Raw genomic sequence first — 26,367 nt, forward strand, 5'->3', positions numbered from 1 at the left:
TGATGTAAAATACAGCATTTTTATGACAATTAAACGGTATGTGTTGTTCTCTTTGTAACAGAAAAGGAAACAAAAAAATAGAAAGTGACAACTATTCTAATACATGGTATTTAATCAATCTTTAAAATATGTCTGTTTAGCTCCCCCAGCTATAACAATTTCACATTTGGGAAGAATGATTTGCAGAAACCAGTCCAGCAATCAATCACGGTAGAACATGACATGTGTATATATCTGTATTTTGTAAAGGTAATTCTATGATTTAGATCCAACTATTATGCTTAGCTCTTGTTTTCTTTTCTTGTTTAGCTAACAAATGATATCAGAGCACTTCATAATTTCACTGTGTGGATCAAGGTTCCAGTGAAGCTTGGGGGAAAAGACATTTGGGTGCATCCGAACAACCTACAGGTAATATATATGCAGTAGTGTGCAAAAGTCTTAAGTCACCCTTCATTTCTTTATATTTTGCTATCAAAGATAAATGTAAGTGGTCTTGAATAATAGTTCTTTAGGCTTTCTAAAGGTTTTGCTGTGTTGAATATTAAAGGAGGAGGTCATACCAATATTGACTTTCAAGCCAAAGTCTACACACTGTGTCTTATTTACTATATATCGATGTATGTTTGCATTTTTCAGTAAATTGTTGCAACTATTTTCCATTTTCCCTGCAAAACATAGAGAAATGATGGTGGCTCAAGGCTTGTACACAGTATTGGTATGTTGTTTTAGGTATTGACTACAAAAATGGCTCATGCTTAGCAGTGTAATACATGCATTGTGGTAACATTGGGACCATAAATCAAATGTATTATAGATTGCAGACTGTAAGAAAGGAAGTTATGAAGAACCACATGTTAAAGACTTTGTTCTTCAGATCCAAAAAAATAAAGTAGGTGGTAAGTATTAGTCTAAACATTGTAGATTTAACATTAACAATGGATCAACTTTTGTTGCATTTAGTCTTCTTTAAATGATCCACAGGACTGCTCTGTGGCCATGTGTAGAGTGTTTGAGTGCCTGGCATCTATGGAAAGGCAGGAGAAGAAGGAGTATGAAATCTCTGGAAAACCTCACTTCACAGTGGGATAGAGCAGGTAAATGATGGGACGTTTATGTTAATGTGCTACCATTAGGGGTTTTTTTTTCACGTCACACTTCTTCCTTACTTGGTTACTACTAACTCATATATATATATTTTCCAATATATATATATTTTCATTTTCAAATTCAGCTCATCCCTCTTGATTTTTTTCTAGATTGGACTTCAATCTGCTTAAATTCCTCTTGACCAGCCAGTCAGTCTGAAGTACGACCAAAGCAAGTACGTCTAACTTTTCAACAGGGTCCTGACTACAATTCTCCTGTTCACAAGGTGAGCACTTGTAATATATATAGTATATAATGTTATCTTGATATAATAATAATAATAATAATAATAATAATAATAATAATAATAATAATAATAATAATAACAGTTTCCATTTTATTTACAAACTGTCACTTCATCTTTCAGATTGAGGCAGAGGTAGAAGTGTAACCCTGAGCCAGATTTTATCAAAGAGATCATTGGAGGATGTCTGGGAGGGTTGATTTTCTGATTTTACTCACAGTTGTCCTGTATAAGGTGAGATGATGATCACACTTCTTCAATTAATTTTTTTCATAAGAAAAGCTATTAGAGAACGTGGACAAATAATTAAATTTTCTTTTCATTAACATAATTTTTATGCACAGTTACTTGAATTTTATGTTTTTCCTTGCACTTCTAGGCTGGATTTTTCAAGAGTAAATATAGCAAGGTAAATACTGAAGAACCGGAAGATGGTCCCAGGATAAAAACAAAGGTTCATATTGTAGATCTCTATCTAATCTTCAAAGAAGGTCTGAAATCCCTCCCCTGCTCGCCCATTTCCTTACAATAGAACTTCCTACCTGGTGGGCAGGACCCTGACATAGCAAAATCGGTATGGCCCGGATCTGGCCCACACAGTGTGCTTACAAATGGCCCACATACCGCAAAGAATGACGGCCCTTTGGTGGCCCAGATCTGGTTTGCCAGAGGTGGCCCACACATGGGCCAACACAAGCCAGTGCTGGCCCAGAACAATTTCAGCTCTGGCCCCAGATGTCAGCCTAATGTGTACCTTAATCAAGCCATGTAATAACAACATGTGCCAGGAACATAATAGTGCAAAAGTAACATGACGAAACTCTGTTCGGACAGCGAATGGACTGATTCTTATATAGTGCTTTTCTACTATCAGAGATTACTCAAAGTGCTCTATACGACATGCCACATTCAGCCAATCACACACTTTCTCCAAACTGAATGCTTCCTAACCACATTATACACATTAAAACTCTTGACAAGCAGACTGGAGGAGCCAGGGATCAAACCACTAACCTTCTGATCAGTTAGTCACCTGCTCTACCACCTGAGATACAGCCACCCAGTGGTAAACATGAGTAAACCCTCACTAGGTTTTGGATAAAGTTGGCTACCATAGCAGTATAGTGTTGCAACATGGCATTTGGGTCTTCTAACTAAAATAGGAAAATAGGAACATAAATAGTGCCATCATTGCCAGACCTGGCCCACATCTGGTTGACATATACCCTGCCATGACACCAGTCAGTCAGAAGTGCCAGCTTGATGCCGGATCTGGGCCAGACCTGTTTTCTATGAGCCTGGGCCACATAAACCAAACCACAATCGGGCCAGATGTGGCATGCTATCACATAAACAGTGCCATCTATGCCAGGGCTGGCCCATATCTGGATGACACCACTTACCATTCCAGAGGTCAGCCAGCAGTGCCGGCTTGACACCAGATCCGGGCCAGACCTGTCTGCTATGTGGGACTTTCGCAATGGGAATATGAAATGAACTGAAGAGATCTGAAAAGTAAATCTGAAATTGTTTATTCTCTTTTTCTGGACCCAAAAAGTAAATAAAATTGTTCAAATTAAACTGTACTTATATTTAACACAAGCACCTGAAGACCACCTGAAGACAGTGTTTTTAGAGGCCACACTATGAAGGGTTGTGAAATACTATCCTGTATAACAGACACTTATAGTAGTAAGTGTCTGCTATACAGTCATTTGCTTTCAAGTTAAATTTAATGCACAATGTGGAAAAAGGATACTCAAATAAAATGGTTGAGGTTGAATATAGTGAAGTACCTGAGTAGATGTAGAGTGATTCTGAAACAGTCCTGTAAAGAAATTATGGTATGAAAGTTTTTAGAGTGACTGTACTATTTTTTTAAAGGATAATAATAATTGCCCACCATGAAATATCTCTGTATTTATATTTTTACAAACTGTATGTTTGTAGACATTATTATACAGCAAAAAACTTTTCATGTCACCCTGTAATGTATAATGAATGAAATTTAATATATTTTATATGCTTAAAAGCAAAGGTGGAAAGTAACGAATTACATTTACTTGCGTTACTGTAATTGAGTAGTATTTTTTGTGTATTTGTACTTTTTAAAGTCATTTTTCAAGTCGGTAATTTTACTTTTACTTAAGTATATTTTTTAAAAAGTATTGTACTTTGCTACATTTTCAATCACACCTCTTACTGAGTAAATTAAAAGAACAAACAAACAAAAAAAACCCCAACATTGCGCTTCAGAAATACTGCAGGTAATGATGGGTAGTAGAACAAATTGGCGTTGGGTCACGATAAAGATGGAGTCTGATATCGGTGGTACGGATCCAGCGAAAAAAGAAACCCCGTTGAATTCTGCTGACCCTGAACTCGAAGAAACGGATGTGAACCCCTGGCCGTATTTAAGGGACCATTTCGGCTTCAAGTGCAAGAAAGGCAACAGCTTTATTATGCAGTGTAAGCTGTGTTTGCCCAGAGAGACCGAGTTAGCAGCTTTTAAAAATTCCACATCAAACCTGCGCAAGCATGTAGAGGTACGTTAAATGAAACTTGTACATTTATTTTAGCAAAAACGCTGTGCTCAAGTTAATCACATTAAGTTAAGACATAAGCTTTTATGGGGCACGTTGTTGTCCACGCAACTTACCTTTTTTTTTTACTGGATTTGTAAATTGTCAAAAGAAAATGTGTTTACTTACATTTTTCCTGTTTGTTAATAATAATAATTTATTTTAAAAAAATAGTTAAATTAGACAGAAGACAGAAGCGGCTACTTTCTTACTTAACCCACATATGTTCACACTGCAGGCAAAAGAATAACATGTGCTATGTGCAGAGGTGTTTTTTTCTGTTCTCAAACTGATCTCCCTGTTGGAGCTCAGTCTGGGGAGAGTTATTTTTTTCTCCTTATCTTTCCTCATGTGGTGCATTTTCCATTGTTATACCTCTCTGACCTGTCTTCCCCATGTGATGTTTGTGTAATGTATGTATGGTCAGAAGGGTAAGATGGCGCTGGCAAAGGTCGGCAGCCTTAACCCAATTTCCTTCGGGGTCAACCTTCAGGATCAATAATGTTTTATTGAATTGAATTGAAATGCACCTCAAAATTAACAGAGCAGGGCTATGTTTAAAAAACTTAAAACACAGTTTTATAGCAGCTGCCGTACAGCTCAATTCAGTACTTGTTCTCTTATTTGACAGTTTAGGACACATTCTCATGTAAAAGAATTATATGGTTTTGACAGTTTGGTTGGTTGGTTTGGTGACCATTATCCATTTTGATGTATAGACTTGCACTTTAACTGCCACTGCACTTTAATTTGTAAAGTTTTTCTTTTAATTAAAAAACAACTACTTTGAGATTTATCCCATTGTCTTTTTTGCACTACTCAGAAGAGGCTGTCCTCCTGCTGACAAAAAAGTAACTATGTAACTTTTACTCTGAGTACATTTTAAATGAGCTACTTTTTAATTTTACTTGAGTAAATTTTTAGACAGGTAATTTCACTTGTACTTGAGTAAAATTTCAACAAAGTAATAGTACTTTTACTTGAGTAAAATATTTTAGTACTCTTTCCACCTCTGCTTAACTGCTGTAGATGTGCAAAGTGCCAATAACAATGTGAATGCCGTTGTTCAATAAATTGTAAAATGTGTAATATTTATAAAAGATAAAGTTTTTGCTTCATCATTATCATTCATTATATGTAGTATGTGAATAAAATTCATTTCATTTTTCATACATAACTAATCATCCAGTGTAGAAAAACAACATATTGTTGAATCCATAACTAGTTATATATTCTCTCTCTTTTTGTGATTAAAAGCTTAGGACTCTAAACATTACAAGTTTATCTTTCAGAACCATCAACACAACATTACTGATTTATATTGTTAATTAACAGAGCAGGGGTCTCCAACCTTTTTTGTTCTGTGAGTTACTTTTACACAAAAAAGCATTAGAGAGCTACTCATCCTTAGCAAAATTTATTTATATAGCCAATTTCTAAAAGCAAGTGAATGCTCATTTTCTATATCTATCTATCTATCTATATATCTATATATATATCTATATATCTATATATATATCTATATATATCTATATCTATATATATATATATATATATATATATATATATATATATATATATATATATATATATATATATAAACATGTTAACCAAGAGCACATATTGTGTGTAAGAACTGCCATTCACAAATATCTGAATGTTTGTACTCATTGTACTTCAAAATGGTGGAAATGAACATGAACACATAGAGAACATGCACAAAAAATAAACAGCATAGTTATGCTGTACTGTACTCCTGAGCAACACTCCAACATATTTGGAGGACTTGAACTTCTCTAAATCCACAATTTATCAAAACAAATTAACAACAAACAGTGCAGATTTCTGAGCTCATAAATCCACCATCTTTTATTAATGTTAATGAGCTGCACAGTTTCTGTCAGTGGCACTGCATAGATTCAACCTGAGAGCTTTATGCAGAAATGTTTCCACTGAGGTTCACGTCAATGAAGGCATTTAAATGTTTATCTGTTTCAGTACTTTAGGAAAGTCTGGGTTCGCTTTGCAATGTTCAATAAATCCCAAGTTGATTTTTTTCTTTTTTTCCAAAGAGTACCACTTCACTGCATTGTAAATGTCAACTCCCTTGGTGGTGGTTTTCAGTGACAGTAACGTCAAAACCTCAGTCCACAGACTCATCCCACTCAACTGAATACAAGGAGCACCTGTTCATGTCCAAATCCAGCTGTCTCTCCACATCTGCTGACAGTGCTTATACCCTCTGTGCTAAAGTGTTGGAGGAAATGGCAGCAAATAAAAGGCAAGGTTTTATTGCTTTTGAATCCCAAATGGAGACAAAGCAAAAAAAACAAACAAACCAGGAGTAAAGCAAGTGAATGAGACAAGGGGAAACCAAGATAAATACTAGAAGTGATGAAAGAGGAAATATTTGGGGAATTCAGCTGTAACTAATACTACAAAATTAGACAAGGGAAGTGAAAGTAAATACAATGAACAAGAGACAAAGACTACCAAACAAACCCCAACTAGAATTAACTAAATGCAGCAACAAATACTCTAAGGCAAGGCGCATAAATGAATTATTTTTAGATGGAGTTTGTTTAGATCAGGGGTGCCCAATCCCGGTCCTCGAGAGCTACCATCCTGCAGCTTTTAGATGCATCCTTGTTCCCACACACCCGAATCAAATGAATGGCTTGTTATCAGGCCTTTGCCAAACATGATGGCATGCTGAAGAGGTAATCAAACCATTTGATTCAGCTGTGTTGGAGTAGGGATGCATCTAAAAGCTGCAGGATAGTAGCTCTTGAGGACTGGGATTGGGCAGCCCTGGTTTAGATCTTAAACTAGAAGATAACGTGAAACAGCAATCCCCATTTTTTAATTTAAAGTAGATCCATCTGAAAACAAAAGTCAGTAACTGAGTAAAGCCAATGTCTCAGCAAAATATGTGGCTTCAAGTCTGCGAACAGAAATTAGTTTTATTTTTCTATTTTATTTGTGAATCCAGTTATTTCATATGATTGTATAAAATAATGCAATAACCAATCTTTTTACAAGAGCTTTGTAAATATCAACACTTCACTGAGTTCTTTTGATTCCTCAGAGGCATCCGATGGAAGACAAAACACTGCTCAGTAGACCATTTAATACTTTATTACTTCTAGAAGGGAGATGCGTCCTGCATTACACGTTGCCGCGGATCTCAAAATGGTGATGTGCCCCTGACAGTTTTATTACAGAAGCTCTCTCATTCTAGTCTAAACAACTGTGTCTCAGTAACTTTCCACTAGAAATGGTGCTCTCTTATCTACATTTTCCCAGGCAAGTATGAGCAAGAGTCTGCAGCTTTCTACTCCCCAAGGACACATGGTCTCATGCCATTATTTTTCAGGGCTGTGTCCAGTTAATACTCCACTATATAACTTTATAACACTTACTAATAAAAAAAGCATAGCATTATTGAGGCACTGCAAATTATTTAATCCCAACAGTTCCTCCTTTGATCTGATCAGATCAGATCAACACTACTAAAGTCATCAAGCATCATCATGTTGTTTTCAGATCTCCAACAGCTCTGTTAACCAACCTTACCAATAATCCTCAGATAGAAGGCACACCACCACAAATTACCCAACTAGCTGTAAAAACGAATAAGGAAACCCTAATGGTACTAATACACCCCTTCCATTGCCCAAGGACAGACGTCATCCAATGGATTATCAATTCCAAATATTCATGCATTTATTAATTTTCTTAAATGATGTTCTGAGTCTTCCCTGGGCTCCATTTACAGAACCATCTGGGGTTGTGTTGTTGGGAATGAAAGTGCAGCACATCTCTCCAGACATTACACACACCCCATTTTTACCCACTAGGTGTCAGTTCTCTATGCTTCTTTTCCCTCTTTGGCCCTCTGTCCCCCTTTAACGGGTGGACCATATATGGGATGATTGCTGTGCTTGGGCAACTGTCATAACATAAAAATCACAAATCACAGACCATTACTAAAGCTAATTCTCAGATCTCCCATTACTTTCAGCTACCTTCCGGGACGGGCGATTCTCTGCACTCTTTTCCTCTTCTTTCTTCAACGTTAGGGGTTAGACTACCCTTCGGTTCATTGCATAGATCAGGGGATTTATTTTGCCCCTTGGCCGGGATCCATGTTTCTTTTGGGGTCACAGCAGTGTCCCCCTTTCTTGGTCAGACCCTCCTTGGTCTGCCTCTGGATTTCCGCCAACCACTTCGTGGTTATTGCTGTGGTTCTGGGATCCTCTCGAGGTGACTAGCAGGAGCCCAAACGGCATGACCCTTGACCCCAATTGCTGTCTTGGCAGTCTTGGTGTCTGCTGCGAAGGATATCTTCGTGACCTCATCTGGTGTCTGCTCCTAGCTCTGTAAAAGACGGAAAAACCAAACACTTCTCTGCCTAGCCTAGATAATCTAATGTTATTATCCACTGTTCTTCTAGTGATTCAAAATTGGTTTAGAATATCATATCCGGGACCCTCTGACCTGGAAAATTAGTCTAATTATTATCTGTGTGTAAGCGTGTTTGCAGTTACCCCTCTGCAATTTAAGTCATTTCCTACAATATATCAGTCCGGACAGTCACGCCGAACGAAGCTTATGACCGTCAGAAGACTGAGTGACAAATCTCATGAGCACATTTGCAATGTGTGTATGAAAATGATTATAATCACGTATTGTAGTAAAAGAAATCAAAAAGAAATCAAACATTTTCAATCCTAACATTTTCCCTCCTTTCACAAAAAGCATGTGTTTCATTCAACCTGCTGTCCCACAGTTTCCCCTCCAGTGTGATACTAAGCTTCTCATGAACACAGGCATTTTATCTTCTAAACGCGATTCAGTTTATTTAATCATTAACAGTTTATATTGATTTACATTTTTTCGCTTAGAAAAAAATACTTGAACAAATGGATCAAAATTAAACACCACCACAGCAGCGTGTCTTATAAAACAGACAGTGCTGTCAATACTGTAGCTCCTCCCATGAAAACGTTACCTGCCTTACCTTTCATCAGTCATCCTATGACTGTTGTATTTTGGATTAAACCACTCCTGTGACACAGAGCAGAAGTAATTCCTCACCTACTGTATCAGTCAAATTAAAAAACAAACAGACTGGGGTTTTTTCATGGAAGCAACACAATGGATTGGATAATTTGTGTTACACTATTTTCATCTGGTAAGACAAGTTTGTGCCTTCTGATTTTGTCTTTAGTTCTTTAATTATGAATGAGTACAACCTGTGGAAAAATGACTGTAAGTATACACAGCCACATTTTTCTATTTATAAAATATTTCTTTTAGTATTAAAAACCCACAAATAAATTGACGGTAAAATATAAAGTGAAACCATATGACCTTGACATATTTTTGTGATGGCCCTTTCCTTATTTGCACTTTATCCTCTGTGAATTAAACTACCTGCTGAAATGTGTCATGAGTTCAGTCAACTTCTGACTCTAAAAATAAATTTATAACTAAAATGTTTTGATGTTGTCTGTCGTAGAAATGCAGTGTGAAAATTTCACGAAGTAATACATTCTTAATTATTAACCCCACAAAACCTGTAGAACTGGATTTATGAACCCAAATGATTTAGTAGTTTATGCAGTCATTATATATTCCTCCTTGTTTTATGCAGGGCGACACAAAACTGTAAACTTTTTACGACCACGACACACCATATTCTTCCTTCCAACTTATTCTCTCCATGTACTGAAAATCTTTAATTACAAAAGATTACAGTAATCTAAAGAGACAGTGGTGATAAGAGGAACTTGAGAGGGTGTCAGTATTATAAAATATCTATGTCTAAATACATTTGGTTTTTGCAAAACTATCAAATTAAGATTTCATTATTGAACAGAAAAATATATTGATTGTTCATAGCATGACCCAAAAAAGGAAATGTGATAAATGTAAGTTGTTTCATAAAAATAATTGGCACAAAAATTCAGGTCTAGCCTTATATAGAACAAGGGCTATGTAGTATTGCAACAATATCAGAGTTTCACTTTATGGCAACCATATAACAATACAATTTCCGTGCCTCTATACTGTTTTTATTATCTAAAGTGCATGCTACTGATTTAGATTTTCTTCTTTGGGGATGTACATTTGTGACATCAAACTTACTTCCCTCAGAGACTTCATTTCCTTTACTTGCATGTGGGTGTGGTAGGTATTGATGAGTCTGACTGTTAGGGAGGACTGGAGAATGTGCACGCAAGCAGCATTCTCCATTCTGTTATTTTTTAGCACTGTAAGTAAGCACATGCATACAAAAAGGTTGTCTATTTTTATACTGTGGAATATCCTGAAACTAATTGTAGAGTTAAGCATTGATTTTCATCCTTTAAAGCTTTAAATGTCTGTATTTTTTAAATGGAGGAAGATATAAGAAGAAAAGATAGAATCTGGTTTAAATTTTAATCTTCAATATGTTTTTTAGCTTTGTAAAATATCTGGCTTTAGAGCACTGTAGTGGTAATGACAGATTCACTGTAGCGCAGGGGTGTCAAACATAAGGCCAGAGGGCTAAAATATGCCTGGCAAAGACTCCAATAAGACCCACTGGATGGCTTTGGATCAAGTGAAAAAGGGCATAAATTTAATAAGACTTTAAAATATATTTTCATAGGTTTTACAGCATTTCCTCCTGATAAAGATAGAGAATTGTACCACACCAAAGTAAATAAGTAATAGATGAACAATGAAATGACAGAAAAGTTCCTGTTTTTTCAGTATCTTCTCTAAATCTCTATTTTTTTTATTACAATGGGTCCAGTGAAAGAAAACAAAGAAAGGATTATTTATGTGAATTAATAAAAGGTTCTCTTGTATAATTACAGGACAGTCTGCAATGATCTAATATAACTTTGTTGTTTTACACATTGATTATCTAAAATTTAAGCCCAAAGGGTCATGCTGACAAGATGTTCTTCATTAACTCCAGCAAAATTTCTTTATCATATATACAAACTGAGACATACTCTTTAAATTGCACTCTTTATTCTTATATTTAGCTATCTCAGGGAGTGTGTAGTTGTACTATGAGCTGTATGTGGTCCTAGTGTGAAGTGACTTTGACATCTCTGCTATAGTGGTAGTCTAGACATAGTATGAAAATAAAACAGACTGCGTATAATTTCCTAAATGTGATTACATTGAGAAAGGCTATAATTACATTATTAGATGACCTTAAGTAAGATTATTGATGTCATTCTTTCTTTTTCTTTTTTTCTTCTGCTTTTTAAAAAAAAAAACATTTCTCAGTGTTAAATGCTGCACTTTGTTTCAATATCGATCCCGTGGCATGGAAGACCCTGAGTAACTCTGCTGCTGGTTTTGGCTACCAGGTGATTCAAAGACAATCAGAGTAAGTCAGGACATGCATTTTTATGTTGGATGTGGGTCTGCACCTGCGTGGTTAAGATTATTTTACAGATTTCGCATCTTTTGAACTGGCCTCTCTGTTATGCCTTACAGTAATAATTAAACAATACTTCTTAACAGAAAACATACAGTGTATTTAATAATAATAATAATACATTTTATTTCAAAAGTGCCTTTCAGAACACTCAAGGACACTGTGAAGAGCAAAGTAGTAAAAGCAGGGAATATACACAATAATGAGAAACATAATAGAACGAACAGATTAAAAGTTAGCAGGGTGGAAAGGTTATGTGGAATAAGCTATTTTGAACAGGTGAGTTTTGAGTCTAGACTTAAAAAGAGAAAATGAGATGATATTTCTCATATCAGGAAGTAGGGAATTCCAAAGTTAAGGAGCATAGCAACTGAAGGGCCTGCCCTCCATAGTGACAAGAGAGTGGGAATATGTCAGTGAAGGTTCTCAGTCATCCAGGTCATCGTAGTCTAAGGAGCTTGGAAAGAAAAGCGTCTGGACTTCTTTAAGTTGCTTGAAGACGTTTCACCTCTCATCCGAGAAGCTTCTGCCGGTCTTGGGTCAAATGGTGGAGAGTCCTGAATTTTAAGCCCTGTGGGAGTATCCCCCGAGAGGGACAATGGACCACCTAATGATCCTCTACCTAATCACATGAACCAAGGTGTGAAAATGGGTGTAGGTCACAATCAGCCAAGATTTCAGGTGAGCTCACTGTGAAACCTAGCCCCACCCTATCATGTGATTTCCTGAGGTCAGATGGCCCAGGATGTGAGTGGGCGTTCTCTGTCCAAAATGTGTAAAATGGCATCCTCAAAAGAGTGACCTTTGTCCTTTAAATGCAGATGGGCTGCTGAGTTTTGTCCCGTGGAGGTGGCTCTCCTATGTTGTGCCATGCGTTTATGAAGTGGCTGTGTGTTCTCTCCAATGTAGAGGTCTGAGCATTCCTCATTACACTGTACAGAATACACTACATTGTTGAGTTTGTGTTTAGGAGTTTTGTCTTGGGGATGAACCAGTTTCTGTGTGTTGCTGGGTCTGAAGTAAATTGCGATGTCGTGCTTGGAGAAAACTCTCCTGAGTTTTTCTGATACACCGGGTATATAGGGAATGACAATGTTGTTGCGTCTGTCTTTCTTATTCTCCCTCGCTGGTGTCTGATCTTCTTTTCTGTGCATCTTTGCTGACTTGATGAAAGCCCAAACAGGATAACCGCATGTTTTAAGAGCTTCCTTTACATGTGTGCGTTCCTTCTTTTTCCCTTCAGGCTTAGAGGGAACATGTTCTGCCCGGTGGTGTAGGGTCCTAAATACTCCAAGGTTGTGTTCTAGAGGGTGGTGGGAGTCAAAGAGGAGGTACTGGTCCGTGTGTGTGGGCTTCTGGTAAACTTCGATGTTGAGGTTTCCATTCTCTTCAATGTGCACGGCACAGTCCAGGAAATGCAAACAGTTGTCCTTTGTGTCTTCCCTGGTGAACTTGATCTATTTATCCACAGCGTTGATGTGAGCAATGAAGGATTCCACTACTTGTGTTTTGATTTTGACCCAGGTGTCGTCTACATATCTGTACCAGTGGCTGGGTAATCTCCTTTTTAAAAGATCCAAGAGCCTTTCTTTCCAATTCCTCCATGTAAAGGTTGGCTACAGTGGGTGACACCGGGGAGCCCATGGCACAGCCATGTTTTTGTCTGTAGAAACCCTCATTGTATTTGAAATATGTAGTGGTAAGGCAGACACTGGGAAGGAACAGAGAGAGAGAGAGAAGAGGATCTGAGGCACCGAGATGGAATGGTGATCTGAACCAAATCAGAGAGATTTGGAGGGGAGAGAAGATGAATAGTCTTGAATGTATACAGAAGTATTTTAAAATTGATGCGATGTTTGACCAGAAGCCAATGAAGCTGCTTCAGGACAGGGGTGATGTGGTGAATAGAGGGAATCCTAGTGTTAATACGGGCAGCAGAGTTCTGGACACGTTGAAGCTTATTGATGGATTTTTGAGCCAGGAATGAAGAGTAAACAGGAGTCAGCTGCCATAAGCAGATCGTTGATTATTTTTATAATGGCTGTTTCTCTGCTATTGCAAGGACAAAAACCAGACTGGAACTGTTCATAGAGATTATTGTTATTTACCTACAATTCTCTGTCTGGACTTACTTCATTGACTGGATTTATTTCTTTAGTGTGCTCGTCAGTGCCCCAGTAGAACAATATTCACAAAATCGAAGGGGGAAAATTTATAGCTGCACCGCCTCTCCCCGAAACTGCCAAAATATCCCGTTTGAAGGTAAGTAATCATTCATTATTGAATGTATTGACAAGATGTGATGGAACTCTAACGGCATGTGTTTTATCGTGAGCTGCACAGAAACATGTGTAAATCAAATTATAATTCGATTTTTCAAAGTAAATATCTTAGTTTGTAACACTGAGCCTTTAAAACTAGAAATATCTTGCTAAAATAAGCAAAGAAAAAAGTCAATGGCATTAGTAATGTGAATGTTAAGATAATTCTTTAAGTGAAACTAAATTATATGATATTAAAGCGGCCTGGTTTACATCCTGGTTTGCAGTTGAGAGAAGTTCCAATGGGAAGTATTTCAGTCATGCTGCTTTGGAGTCATTGATTTAAGTCTTATTTTCTTTCTTTCAATTGCCTTTTATGAGTATTTAAAAAAATATTGCTTGTTTTTAATACAGCACCAGATTTTGCAGTCAACATGTCGCTTGGTCTGACAATGAAAAGTGATCCCACAACACAAAACACTGTGGTGAGTTGGTGAACTGCAGACATTACCAGTACATTGTCAAAATCTCTTGTTATTGTCACGTCCACTGTGGCAGACATGTGGAGGTGGAAAATTAGGACCCAAGAGTGATACAGGGTGATACAAATAGATACGGCGAAGGTGAGCAGGGAAGCTAAGCAAAACCTAAACTGGGAAAACTAACTGAAACAAACCAGAAACAGAGGTGTAGGGAGACTCAGGGAAATACACAGATGAGCCAGCAACGCGCACACAAGAAAACACAGGGTTTAAATACACACAGGGCAATCAGGGAATGGGAGACACGGCTGGGATTAATTGGACATAACGAGACAAGGGGAAGCGAAACTAGAAACACTGACAAGAGACACAGACCTTCAAAATAAAACAGGAAACACACTGACTGAACTCTACACATGCAAACTTAACACAGACTGGGGAGACAGAACATAGGAACGTGAAACATGGAACAGGAGAGCACAAAGGACACAAAACACTAGGGATAATCATAAAAAACAACCCAAAATAAAGAAAACCACAGAATAATAATAATAAACTTAAACATAAACATGGAGTCCACAGACTCTGGACCATGACAGTTATAATTAGAAAATGCATGAAGGCAATTCCATGACAACTTAGGCTACGTTCACACTGCAGGTCTTAATGCTCAATTCCGATTTTTTTGTCTGCTTGTTCACACTACAAATAAAATGCAACAGCAAACGCTCTCTAGTGTGAACCCTCAAAGCGGCGCACATGCGCAAAAGAAAACGTCACACGCAATGTGCTCTGTTTAGACCCAGAGCAAACGATATTGTTTGACTGATGGCCCTTAACCCTCTCAGGCTCAAATTAAGTTTTTTGTTGCTAATGCACAACCAAGTCCTGCAGTGGTACTTCTGAGTAAAAAAACTCATAAAATATGTATGTGGGGTAATCAGGTTGTTAGTTTTTAACTGTTGTAAATCGGCAACGCCTGCCTCGAGAGGGTTAATATAAAGACTTTGGACTTTACGTTTCCCAATTTTTGCTTTAAGTTATTTTGTTATTTACATAATGTAAATGTAAATATGTAAATAACCTAATAATTATCCTTATTGCTGTTTGCTTCAAAGGATAGTTGCAGATTTCTGTCAGAATCTGCAGATTATACAGTTATAAATAACATGTTCACGTTTCTCCAACGTTGTCTTCCCAACACTGACACAGGTTTCACTGCTGGATGGCCAGGAAGCGTTTGCGATGTCTTCTCCGGAGCTGATAATTGGCGTCTGTCTTGTGTCAGTGACGTAAAAGATGGATTTAATGCGACTTGACCGTTCAAACAAGAGTCGCTTTCTAAAACATTGGATATTTATCAGATTCAGTACCACATATGAAAGTGACCCAGATCGGATTTGAAAATATTGGATTTGTGCCGTTCACACTGTCATACCATGATCGGATATGGGTCGCATAGGGTCAATGCGCTTTCGCCTGCAGTGTGAACATAGCCTTAGTGTGCCTTCCACCAACACCCCATAAAATCAGCTGATGTTTTGGGTACAATACGTTTAGCATATTTAATGAAGCCATTCAAAATTTTACCTTGTTTACTGAAAAACACTTAGAAACACTTAAGACATAGGACAGGTGTATAGGACTGGGTCTGCTTATTTTAGTTCACTTGTTTAACATATTCAAGCTCTGTGAAAAACTAAATGTATTTTTTCAGTCCTGAAATGTTAATGCGGATATATCACATACATAAACAAGAAGTTTGGAAGACTGAAAAATGTTGAAAAAGGTTATTTAAAAACATGTAAGAATTATAAATTGCTTAAATTTTGAACCAACCCCAATACTTTAAGGACTTCTAGCTTGGAAATGTTTCATGGTAGAATTTAGTGTGGCTTCTTTAAATATGTTAAAGTTGTAAAAAAAAGAAAATTTCAGCTTAATTTCAGGTATGTTTGATGTTATATCAAAGTAATCATTGTATGAAGGACAGGGAAGTAATCAGCCTACTGTATTAATGGAAAATTGACACTGTCTCCTCTCAGGTGTGTGGTCCAACCATCCCAAAGGACTGCAAAAGTATCACCATGTACAACGGTGTGTGCTTCCACATGGACCGTTCTAATATATTTGGACTACCCATACCTTCTTCTCTTCAAGGTAACAGTAAATAAAATTTGTGATGATATACCCATAATGCTTAGAGTCCTGGGGCCTCACTAATTAAAAAAAGAGCTTTTGGATTTTATACTTGAACGTAGAGTTCTAATGACTTATTTTGGTGCTTGTACAATCTCTAAATCTCAGATCAACTGAAACTATATTGAGACTTCTGTTTATACATGTCAGCAAAAAATAAGGTTTAGTCAAAACAGAAGTGGAGTAAATTAAAAAAAAGGGATTGATGCCAGGTTTTGTGTATGACTTGTATGATTTGGTGGTCTAAGATTACAGATGAGACCAAACCTCAAGATCTAAGCTTGGATGGATAGATGCATCCAAAACTGCCATACCACAAAATAACCAATAGGAAGTTGTCACCTTAAAAACAAAACAAAAAAAACAATAAAATTGTTTTAAATTGTCAATTTACTCCTATTGGTAAGTAAGTTTTAACCTTAGGCTAAAATCCCACACACTGACACAAACCCCTATCCTAGTTAGGACACAGTCTCTTTTTTAGTGTGCTGATTGTGGCCAGAGGTAGATTCTTTTTACATGAACCTCTAAAATTAGTTTTAGATCAAACTAGTTTAATCTTTTATTCTTAATGTTTTGTCTGTCAAATCAGATTACATTTAGTATTTACTACGTAAATGAACTCAAAGGGCCATTAACGAGAAGTTTATTTCAGCATGTGGTACTGTGTGGTACTGTTAACTTTAACCCTTTGAAATTAAATTCATTTTGAAATTAATCTCTTTGATAGCATGCCCGCCGCAAGTAGACATTGCTTTTCTGTTGGATGGTTCAGGCAGCATATCTACTACAGACTTTCAAACAATGAAGACATTTGTGAAAACGCTAATTCAGTCATTTCTCTCAAATGATGCACAGGTAAGGCCCTGCAGTCCCTCTGTAATTTAAATCATGGCACATAAAATTGTTTTATCTTTATTTCTATTTATTTTCATAAAGCATGACAATTTCTTTTTCTTTTCTTTTTTTTGCAGTTTTCTGTTTCCCAGTTCTCCACGGACCCTCAAATTCATTTTTATTTTAAGAAATTTACCTCATCTGGACCATGGAATGACATAGATGGAATTAGTCAGCTGAGGGCATGGACTTACACAGCTAAGGCCATCAGACATGTTGTGTCAGTGATGCAATAATATTACTAAAGCACTACAGGGAACTTATTGCCTAGACTTACTGTCCAGATTATTTTCTTCTGGTGCATCTCACCACACTAAGTACTGTGTGTTTGATGAAAGCCTGTAAAAAGACAGACTTGGGTTTTGAAGAATTATTTCCCACAGATTTGATGAGATGAGCATAACCAAGGCTAAATTCAAATACTTGCATTAGCTGGATTTGCAAAGTGCAAAAATATCTGCAATACTAAAAGATAATACAGAAAATGATGCATATCGAGACAATAATAACACATGCAATTTAGTCATGACCATAAGATGCACTTTGAAAAGTTGTTTTGTGTTAAAAATAGATTTTTTTTTTCACTTGGCAGGAACTATGTTTTCACACCAGGTTCTAGACCAAATGTGAAGAAGGTCTTGATAGTAATTACTGATGGACAATCCCAAGATCGTTATGATCTGGGAGGTGCAGCACAGCTGGCAGAGAGTAAAAACATTATTCGATTTGCTATTGGGGTAAGTACTTCCATTATTATTATTATTATTATTATTTTTATTACTCACGATGTGTTTCAGTCAACTATCAGACAAAACTCACAAAATATAACACTATATACACAACTATAACAGTAGATGATGGAGTACACAGGAGGCAAGAAATTTCACAAATTGACAGTACCACACTCAAATTCAGTGAGCTCTTTAGAACAACCCATTCTTTCATAAATGTTTGTAAAGAAGGCCTACACTGGTAGTTGTTTGTTTATTTATATCTGTGACAATGGGATGCAAAAAACACCTGAAGGCTAAGACTAACGTAGTGAAATCAAAGCCCATTTCACTGACCACATAAACTTAAAATAGAATTTCTTAAATTAATGAAAAGGCAGAATTTTTGATGGGAACATAAACTGTTCATAATCAAATTTATGTGAAAAAATATTTTGCAGAATTACGTAACTGTTATCATGAATGTGGGTCATATTCAGTGAGTGCACAATAACTGTCTATAAACTGGGTGAAAGTCCGTAAAGTTATGGACCATAATCTGTACTGAGCAAATCCTGCTGCATAGTATAACAACTCAAACATATATTTTATAACACCAGGTGGGGAGTGCATTTACTAACAGTGCAGCAAAACAAGAACTGGACACCATTGCATCTTCTCCCTCAGTCAAATACGTGTTTCAAGTGCAGAACTTCAACGCACTTGAATTAATAAGACAGAGTCTGCAGGACAAAATCTTCTCCATTGAAGGTACAAAGATAAATGTATTGTAATAGCTTTTTTACAATTAAAATGACATACATGGTATTACTTTTCATTTAGTTTTTAACAATCAATCTCATTTCAATCTCGCTTTTGTAATCAAGAGAAAAAAATAATTTGGAGCTACTACTTAACTTAGAATAATAATAAAAACAAAAAAACTTCTTTTAAAGTGAAATTTGTTGTAGTGTGTCTTTTACCTTCTCATTTATTTTTCTGTTACAGGATCTCAAAGCAGTGGAGAGTCACTGAAAATGGAAATGTCTCAAGAGGGATTCAGTGCAGTTTATGTGCCCGAGGTAATTAAAACCACCTGAAACTCACCAGACAGTCTAGTCATAGAAAGAGAGATTCACACATTTATAATAACCCAAAAGCAAGCAGACAGTTATCTAGTTAAACATACTCCAGGTTTGAAATGAAAAATAAATTGTATATAAAATGTATTTCCTGTCTGCACTGTAGGGAATTCAGATGTCTATTGTTGGTGCAAACCAGTGGAAGGGAGGCTACGTGCAATTCACAACAGGAGGCCAGAAGCTGAAAACATATGAGGATGTGTCTTTGGAGCCTGACAGCTATCTTGGTAAGAATATTACAGCTTTAACAATCTAACTCATACACATGTAATCATGTATTACACAGCTCTGCTGTAATTCTTTCACCCAAACACACTAATGTGTTTGCAAAATGAACACATTTTAAAAGAAGGAATAAGGAATCTTCCCCTTTTTGAATACCTAACCTCTAGGTTACTCCATGGCAACTGCTAAAACCCGAAGTGGCTCACTAACAATTGTTGGTGCTCCAAGATACAAACACAGAGGAGTTGTGGTCGCTGTTAACAGACAAAGCTTTGAAAACCAAAAGATCGAGCCCTTTTCATCACAGGTATGAATTTACAGCAAGACAGATCTGAATGGAATTGTAAACTATATATGATTTATTTTCTTAAATAAAAGCTGTTGTTTTTTCCCCCTAAACATGAATCCTTTCATTACGAATTTGTTCCTTACACAGTATCAGACTGGTGCATATTTCGGGGCAGAGGTGTGTGCCATGGACATAAATAATGATGACATCACTGATCTGATCTTCATATCAGCCCCAATGTACATGGAGCCTGATAGAGAGGGAAGAGTTTATGTTTGCAGACTAACTGGTTTGGTAAATCACAATTTTATGTACTGCAATTAAATGAATCAGTTTATTTTTCAACTTTCTTAATAACCATATAATATTCACTCTCCTCATTTTAGTTTGTGGAGTGTAATTTTGATGATCCATTAGTACTAAGAGGACATTTAGCTGTCAAAGGAAGGTTCGGCTCTTCTCTTGCTGTGCTGCCTGATCTAAACTCAGATGGATTCAGGGATTTGGCAGTTGGAGCACCTTTGGAGAATAATGGTGAAGGCAGCATCTACATATTCCACAGTGAAGGAGGACGAATCAGTCCTACTTACTCGCAGGTGCACAGCATCAAAGAACTCACGAGGATATATTAACACAGTTATCATTTAAGGCCCATATCTATACAATAAAGTTTGATTAATTAAAATATTTCACGTACACAGAGACTTACTGGCTCTGAGGTCCAGTCAGGACTGAAGTTCTTTGGAGTGACAATCAGTCAGTCGTCTTTTGATCAGAGTGGTGATAAACTACCTGACTTAGCGGTGGGTTCAAAGGGCACGGTCGTCTTACTGAGGTAAGTCACAGTCCAGATAGATACTCCAGTCATGTGTTATTATTGTCTGTGGTATGTCTACCAACTTTGTCAATGTCAAATGAATGCGCCAACTGTCAAACGATTAGGTCAATTTGAAGACCTGTGCATTGGTTTTATATAATATAATAATGAATCATAAATCATCATCAATGATAAAGTGATTCATGAAAAGTAATTTTTAACGTTTAATGGAATACATATGCAGGATAAAACAGGCATCTATTTTTTTCTCCCAGAAGTCACGTTATATGACTTAAAGTTTATCATGTCAAAAGCCTTTCTGATCATGAGATAAAAAATTTTTTCGTTGCGACATGATGGAACCCAGGAAAATGGCAAAACATGACATGCATGCGAAGTTGCAGTAAGCTGCCGTAACAGCAGAGGGAGCGATTTTATTTCAATCCGACGTGAACATTATCACAGGAAAGCGTTTTAGCAGACATTATTAACACATTTACATGTTTATACATATTAGACACCTAGCTTAAACGTTTTTGGCAATTAAGGACCTTGAAATGTTCTTTATACGTTTTGTGTTCACTATTGATTTGTCTTTACATATGTTATCTCCCTGTGCTGGTAATACAACTTTTGCATGCAGAAATGCAACTGCATGCGTGTCCACTTCATGTTTTGCAGAAGCGTGAAATAAAAATGGTGGTCTGGTGTCTATTACACATTTTGCCATCATATTGGGTTGCATAATGAGAGGTGCTCTGGTGACTAAAGGTGGAATAAATGTGGTTGGTTGAGACTGAAGTCTCAAAATAAAATGCGTAATTTATAACAGTAGCCTTGTTGTTCTAAAAAATAATTTCCAAGCAGAAATGGAAATGACTACATTACCCAGAAAGCTGCTGTACTAATTGAAAAACCAAATGTTGTTCATATGTGCTTTTCCTTTTTTCCAGATCAAGGCCTATTGTAATGGTTGAAGTCGAGGTGTCATTCAGCCCAAACCAAATCCCTACTCAGAATGTAAGCTGCTCAAAACCACTGCAGAACACAGCTACAGTCTGCTTTACCATGAGCAGAGTGTCTACAGTTGATCGAGGTTCTTTATTCTCCTAACTTTTTCAAAATCAAAATGGCACTGCCCATCCATTTTCATTTTTTAGTGTATGTACATTTGTAACATTTTAAACTCTGATTTATTCCAGCTCAAGCTAGAATTAATTATACTTTTACACTCGATGCCACTCGCAAACCTCCAAACAACCGAGCTTACATCAGTGGGAAGCAACGAGAGGAGTCTCGATCGGTCATTGTTGACTTAAGTACACCAAACTGTTCAACTGTAAACTTCTTTATTGAGGTAAAACAACATCAGAGAAAAACTAATATAACCAAAAATAAGGTTCAATTTGGTGAAAAGCAGATTTTGTTTTCCATTTTGCTTTTAAGAGTCTTCCAACACGGAACCTAAATCTAACACTGCTGTCTTTTTGCAGGCCTGCCCAGACGATGCTCTCAATCAACTTTCCAATGAGCTCAAATTCACATTTGACGGTTTTCCTTCCAACACAAATCTCAGACCAAGCCTTGCTCAGCAGGCTCAAACAACAATAATTTATCCTGTAAATACCTTTAAAAATGTACTAGCTGGACATGAACTGAAGAACACAGCATTAGTTTTGACCTTATTTTTCTGAATTAACTTTTTGTTGCCATAAAATTGACTAACACTTCTTCTACCGAAGAATTCTTGGGTGTGAAAAGGACTTTGCTGTTTTCCAAAAGCGTATCAAGAATATTCAATTTGTTCAGATTAACAAAAATGTAAAAGTAAAGTTAGATGACAGAACAAACAGATTATTCGTTGGATTCACCGATGTTTCATTTATTATGTAAATAATGTGTAATATACATACTTTTCACATCATGCTGTGTTCCATAGTTAGGGTTTGAGATCAACTGCGGCACTGACAACAAATGTGTTGATGACCTAAAAGTGGACTTCAACTTCACCAGGTTATTATATTATATTATATTATATTATATTATATTATATTATATTATATTATATTATATTATATTATATTATATTATATTATATTATATAAGGCAGCACGGTGGTTAGCACTGTTGCCGCACAGCAAGAAGGTCCTGAGTTCAATTCCACCATCAGGCCGGGGTCTTTCTGTGTGGAGTTTGCATGTTCTCCCCGTGTTTGCGTGTCTGTTGGCCCTGTGACAGACTGGCGACCTGTCCAGGGTGTACCCCGCCTCTCGCCCTATGACAGCTGGGATAGGCTCCAGCGCCCCCCGCAACCCTGAAAAGGATAAGCGGAAGCGAATGGATGGATGGATATATTATATTATATATTTTGTCGAGAACTTTACAATTCACCAAGAAAGCATCATGGTCCATTATTCTTTACACAGAGACAAATACTCAAGAAGCTGTTTTTTTGACAATTATTAAAGAAACACGAAACAAAAGAGGCATCAATCCACTTGCACAAAATTAATCAACAGCATATCAGCTCACCAGTGGGCAAATGGGCTCCTAGATGAAAAGAGTATCAAAAAATTGCCAATTCACGTATATCTCTTCTCTACACACCTTCACACTAATCTGCAGGTTAAACCGGGGTTGCATAAAAAAACACAGCGCAAATGCCCCCACCAAAGGCACCCAGACACCTCCACTTCAGGCCCTCAGGTTCTTAATAAAACAAAATACAAAAGTCATTCATATTTCAAAAAGATACGAAAAACCAGCAAATATGGCCTTTCACATACAACACATACATAAGTGTCATACATTAAAAGGGCTCAAAGATTTGACCAATACACAAAACATAATAAAACAGCATCAGCATTGAAGCACAGCATATATGTTACATACTACATATTTTGAATTCTAACATAGTATGTTAGAATTCAACACAAATACATGCTATATTTAGCTTATGGAAAGCTCACCAACACAGTGCAATCTGTTTTCCTCTTCCTTTATTCTCATCCTCTGTCAGATCCTCAGAGGTTAAAGTGGGCATTGATGAGCTTTTGAATGTCACAGTCACAGTGGAGAACAGAGGAGAAAACTCCTACAACAGTCGTGTTATTCTCACGTACCCAGCTGGACTCTCCTACAGGAAGTTCACCATTCAGCAGGTAAGGCATCAGGATCAAGTCTTTATCAGTTCATCACTGATCTGCTGCTCTCCCAGTGCATCCAGAAGTCATTTTATTTACTAATAAAGGGAAGAATTGAGTGCAAATCCTTGGACAGTGAAGATGGTTTATCCCGAGGAAGGACAGACTGTACTATTGACAAGCCAATTTTCAAGAGCAAAACTGAGGTTTGTTTTTTTTGATGCAATTTTCTCTTCTCACTTCTGCACAGTTTAGTAAAAAGATGTGAGGGAATCAAGATTTCTCTCCTTTATTTCAATTAAGGCTTTCTTCATTGTCTCCTATGGGATTGACACCAACAGTCGACTTGCGAGAAAGATCTTTGTCACTGCAAATGCCACCAGGTACTGTTCATTTGGTCATTTAGGTACTCCTTGTTTAATAACCCCACAGATACAGTACAACCATTTCACTTCTCTCTTTCAGTGGAAATCAAGAGAACACTACTACGAGTGAAAGCTACGAAATGAAAGAGATTGCTGTGAAATACAGCATTTCCATGACATTTGAAAAGTACGTGTGTTTGTATTTGTAACAAAGGAAATTATTTGCAAGCCAACATTCTTTTGTCTTACACATTATTTATATAATGTTTAAATGTTTAAATCTTTCTAGCACCCTCAGCTACAGCAATTTTACTTTTGGGATAAATAATTTGCAGAAACCGGTTCGACAATCAGTCACGGTAAAATATAATAAAATATAATAAATATTATTGTGTGAATTAGACCTAACCATTATAATGCTTGACTGCCTTTGTCTTTTCTCCCCATGTTTTAGGTAACAAATTATATCAGAGCGCTTAATTTCACTGTGGTGATCAAGGTTCCAGTGAAGCTTGATGAAAAAGAGATTTGGGTGAATTTGAGCAGCCTACAGGTAATAGAAAAGATACAAAAATGGGTCACAATTAGCTGTGTGATGGGTGAATTTGCTAAAATTAGGATCAATCACCCTGAAATTAATGTAAGTGTATTTCAGATTGCAGACTGTCAGAGAGGAAATGATGAAGCACCAAATGTCACAGATTCTGTTCCAAAGATACAAAAGAATAAAGTGGTGGTAAGTATGCCTCTGCACTTTTGCTACCTGTTAAAACTGAACCATGGTGCAGATTCAAAACATAACCTTGTACTGAATCACAGATTTGTTTCATTCAATTTTTTTTAAATCACCTGCAGGACTGCTCTGTAGCCATGTGCAGAGTGTTCAAGTGCAACACCTTCATGGGAAGACTGCAGAGTAGGACATACGAAATCTCTGCCAACCTCAGTTCAGGATGGATAGAGCAGGTAATTAAAGGGTAGTTTTTTTTATAAATGATTTATACATATTTGGATTATAGGTGGTCTTATGTACTTGAATATGATAACAATTTCTCCCTTAAATTGAACAATATTTTTAATTCAGCCTCATCCTAGTCTATTTTTTTTTTTCCATAGATTGGACTTCAATCTGCTAAATTCCTCTTGACCAGTACAGCCACTGTGGAGTATGACAAAGAACAATACATCTACTTTTCAACAGGGTCTTACAACAATCCTCCTGTTCGCAAGGTGACTTAGCATTACTTTCTCTTGTTTGAGATGTACAAGAGCTTAAATGTCATCCACATTGTGTCTCGTCATCTCTCAGATTGTAGCAGAGGTAGAAGTTTACCCTAAGCCAGATTTCACTAAAGCGATCATTGGAGGATGCTTGGGAGGGTTGGCTATTCTGGCTTTACTCACTGCTGGCCTGTATAAGGTGAAAGACTCTTCTTACACTTTTTCAATTCATTACATAGCTTTAAGATTTTTAGAGATCATGACCAGTTAAACAAAGGTTAAAGGTTTTTATAGTCACTCATATAGTTATTTTCATTCATTTTGTTTGCAACTGCAATACACAATATCTGCCTTTTAATGTTTTTTCCTTGCACTTCTAGGCTGGGTTTTTCAAGAGCAAATACAAACAGATGATGAACGACAGTACAGAAGATGGTCCAGGGAATGATGCAAGTGCACTCACAGCAGAATAAGAAAATCATATTTGTAGTTGTACATTTACTCTATATGAAAAATTTAAGGCCCAGTGTGTGTAGCAATGTCCATACTACCACATTTGATTGAGTCAACAAAAGATAGCTTGCTGTGTTTGAAATTACTCCTTTGCTTGCTCATTTACTATTATCTAATATAGAGGCTCCTAGCTGTGTCCTTCCACTACCTTCAGAAGCAGAAAACTGCTGAAATTAAATCATCCGAGCAGAAAAATACAACTGTCAATCAATGCCTTAAACTTTAGACACCCGAGGACAAAGGAGACACAAAGTCTGCATTCTCAAATGAATTAGATGAGATTAAATTTAGTCTGTGAAAGTCCTGTGATGGATTATGGTTGGAAGTGTCTTTTCAGGGTGACTTTTTCTTTGGTGAAGAATTTTACTCTCTAATCTGATCAACAATAAAATATGTGTTGTCAGCTTTGTGATGTGAATTTTTAACTAATCATCAGTGTCTATCCTGTGCAGCATGTAAACGCAACTATGCTTCCTTTTTTCATTCTTATTTGACTTATTATCTCACTTTTAATAAGAAGATAACATCAGCATATTCTTGCATAATTTATGTATTGGCAAAAGGACCATCATTTTACAAAACAATGCTATAGATGTCATGTTTCCGCTGTGTGGCAGGCAGGGATTGGACCCAAGCGCAAACTCACGGGGACACGGGGGATAAATTCAACGGAACAAAAAA

At 36.8% G+C, this 26,367-nt stretch overlaps 1 protein-coding gene and 1 long non-coding RNA gene across 2 annotated transcripts; both read left to right on the forward strand.

Moving 5' to 3' along the window:
* Positions 1-3: 3 nt before the first annotated feature.
* On the forward strand, positions 4-887 carry LOC113019303 (uncharacterized). The gene is made up of 4 exons (XR_003271999.1): positions 4-36; positions 141-210; positions 310-411; positions 818-887. It is a non-coding gene; the product is annotated as an uncharacterized LOC113019303 (long non-coding RNA).
* Positions 888-11,323: 10,436 nt separating this feature from the next.
* Positions 11,324-26,082, forward strand: LOC113019267 (integrin alpha-X-like). The gene is made up of 29 exons (XM_026162848.1): positions 11,324-11,371; positions 13,581-13,684; positions 14,098-14,168; positions 16,211-16,325; positions 17,095-17,222; positions 17,339-17,481; positions 17,854-17,998; positions 18,592-18,742; positions 18,980-19,053; positions 19,220-19,340; positions 19,506-19,645; positions 19,775-19,921; positions 20,014-20,223; positions 20,329-20,462; positions 21,398-21,540; positions 21,647-21,801; positions 21,938-22,063; positions 22,384-22,457; positions 23,464-23,605; positions 23,695-23,793; positions 23,891-23,970; positions 24,053-24,139; positions 24,242-24,311; positions 24,407-24,505; positions 24,608-24,688; positions 24,808-24,918; positions 25,069-25,182; positions 25,262-25,372; positions 25,554-26,082. The coding sequence occupies exons 3-29, from the start codon at positions 14,118-14,120 to the stop codon at positions 25,644-25,646; spliced, it is 3,144 nt and encodes a 1,047-aa protein (XP_026018633.1). The 5' UTR covers positions 11,324-11,371; positions 13,581-13,684; positions 14,098-14,117; the 3' UTR covers positions 25,647-26,082.
* Positions 26,083-26,367: the final 285 nt, after the last annotated feature.

Source organism: Astatotilapia calliptera, chromosome 3 (genome assembly GCF_900246225.1).
Source record: "Astatotilapia calliptera chromosome 3, fAstCal1.2, whole genome shotgun sequence".
Classification (NCBI taxonomy): domain Eukaryota; kingdom Metazoa; phylum Chordata; class Actinopteri; order Cichliformes; family Cichlidae; genus Astatotilapia; species Astatotilapia calliptera.

Coding starts and splice junctions, on each gene's coding strand:
- LOC113019267 (XM_026162848.1), top strand. CDS start 14,118: ATGTCGCTTGGTCTGACAATGAAAAGTGATCCCACAACACAAAACACT. Junction 20,463..21,397: donor GGCACGGTCGTCTTACTGAG/GTAAGTCACAGT, acceptor CCTTTTTTCCAG/ATCAAGGCCTATTGTAATGG. Junction 21,802..21,937: donor CTGTAAACTTCTTTATTGAG/GTAAAACAACAT, acceptor GTCTTTTTGCAG/GCCTGCCCAGACGATGCTCT.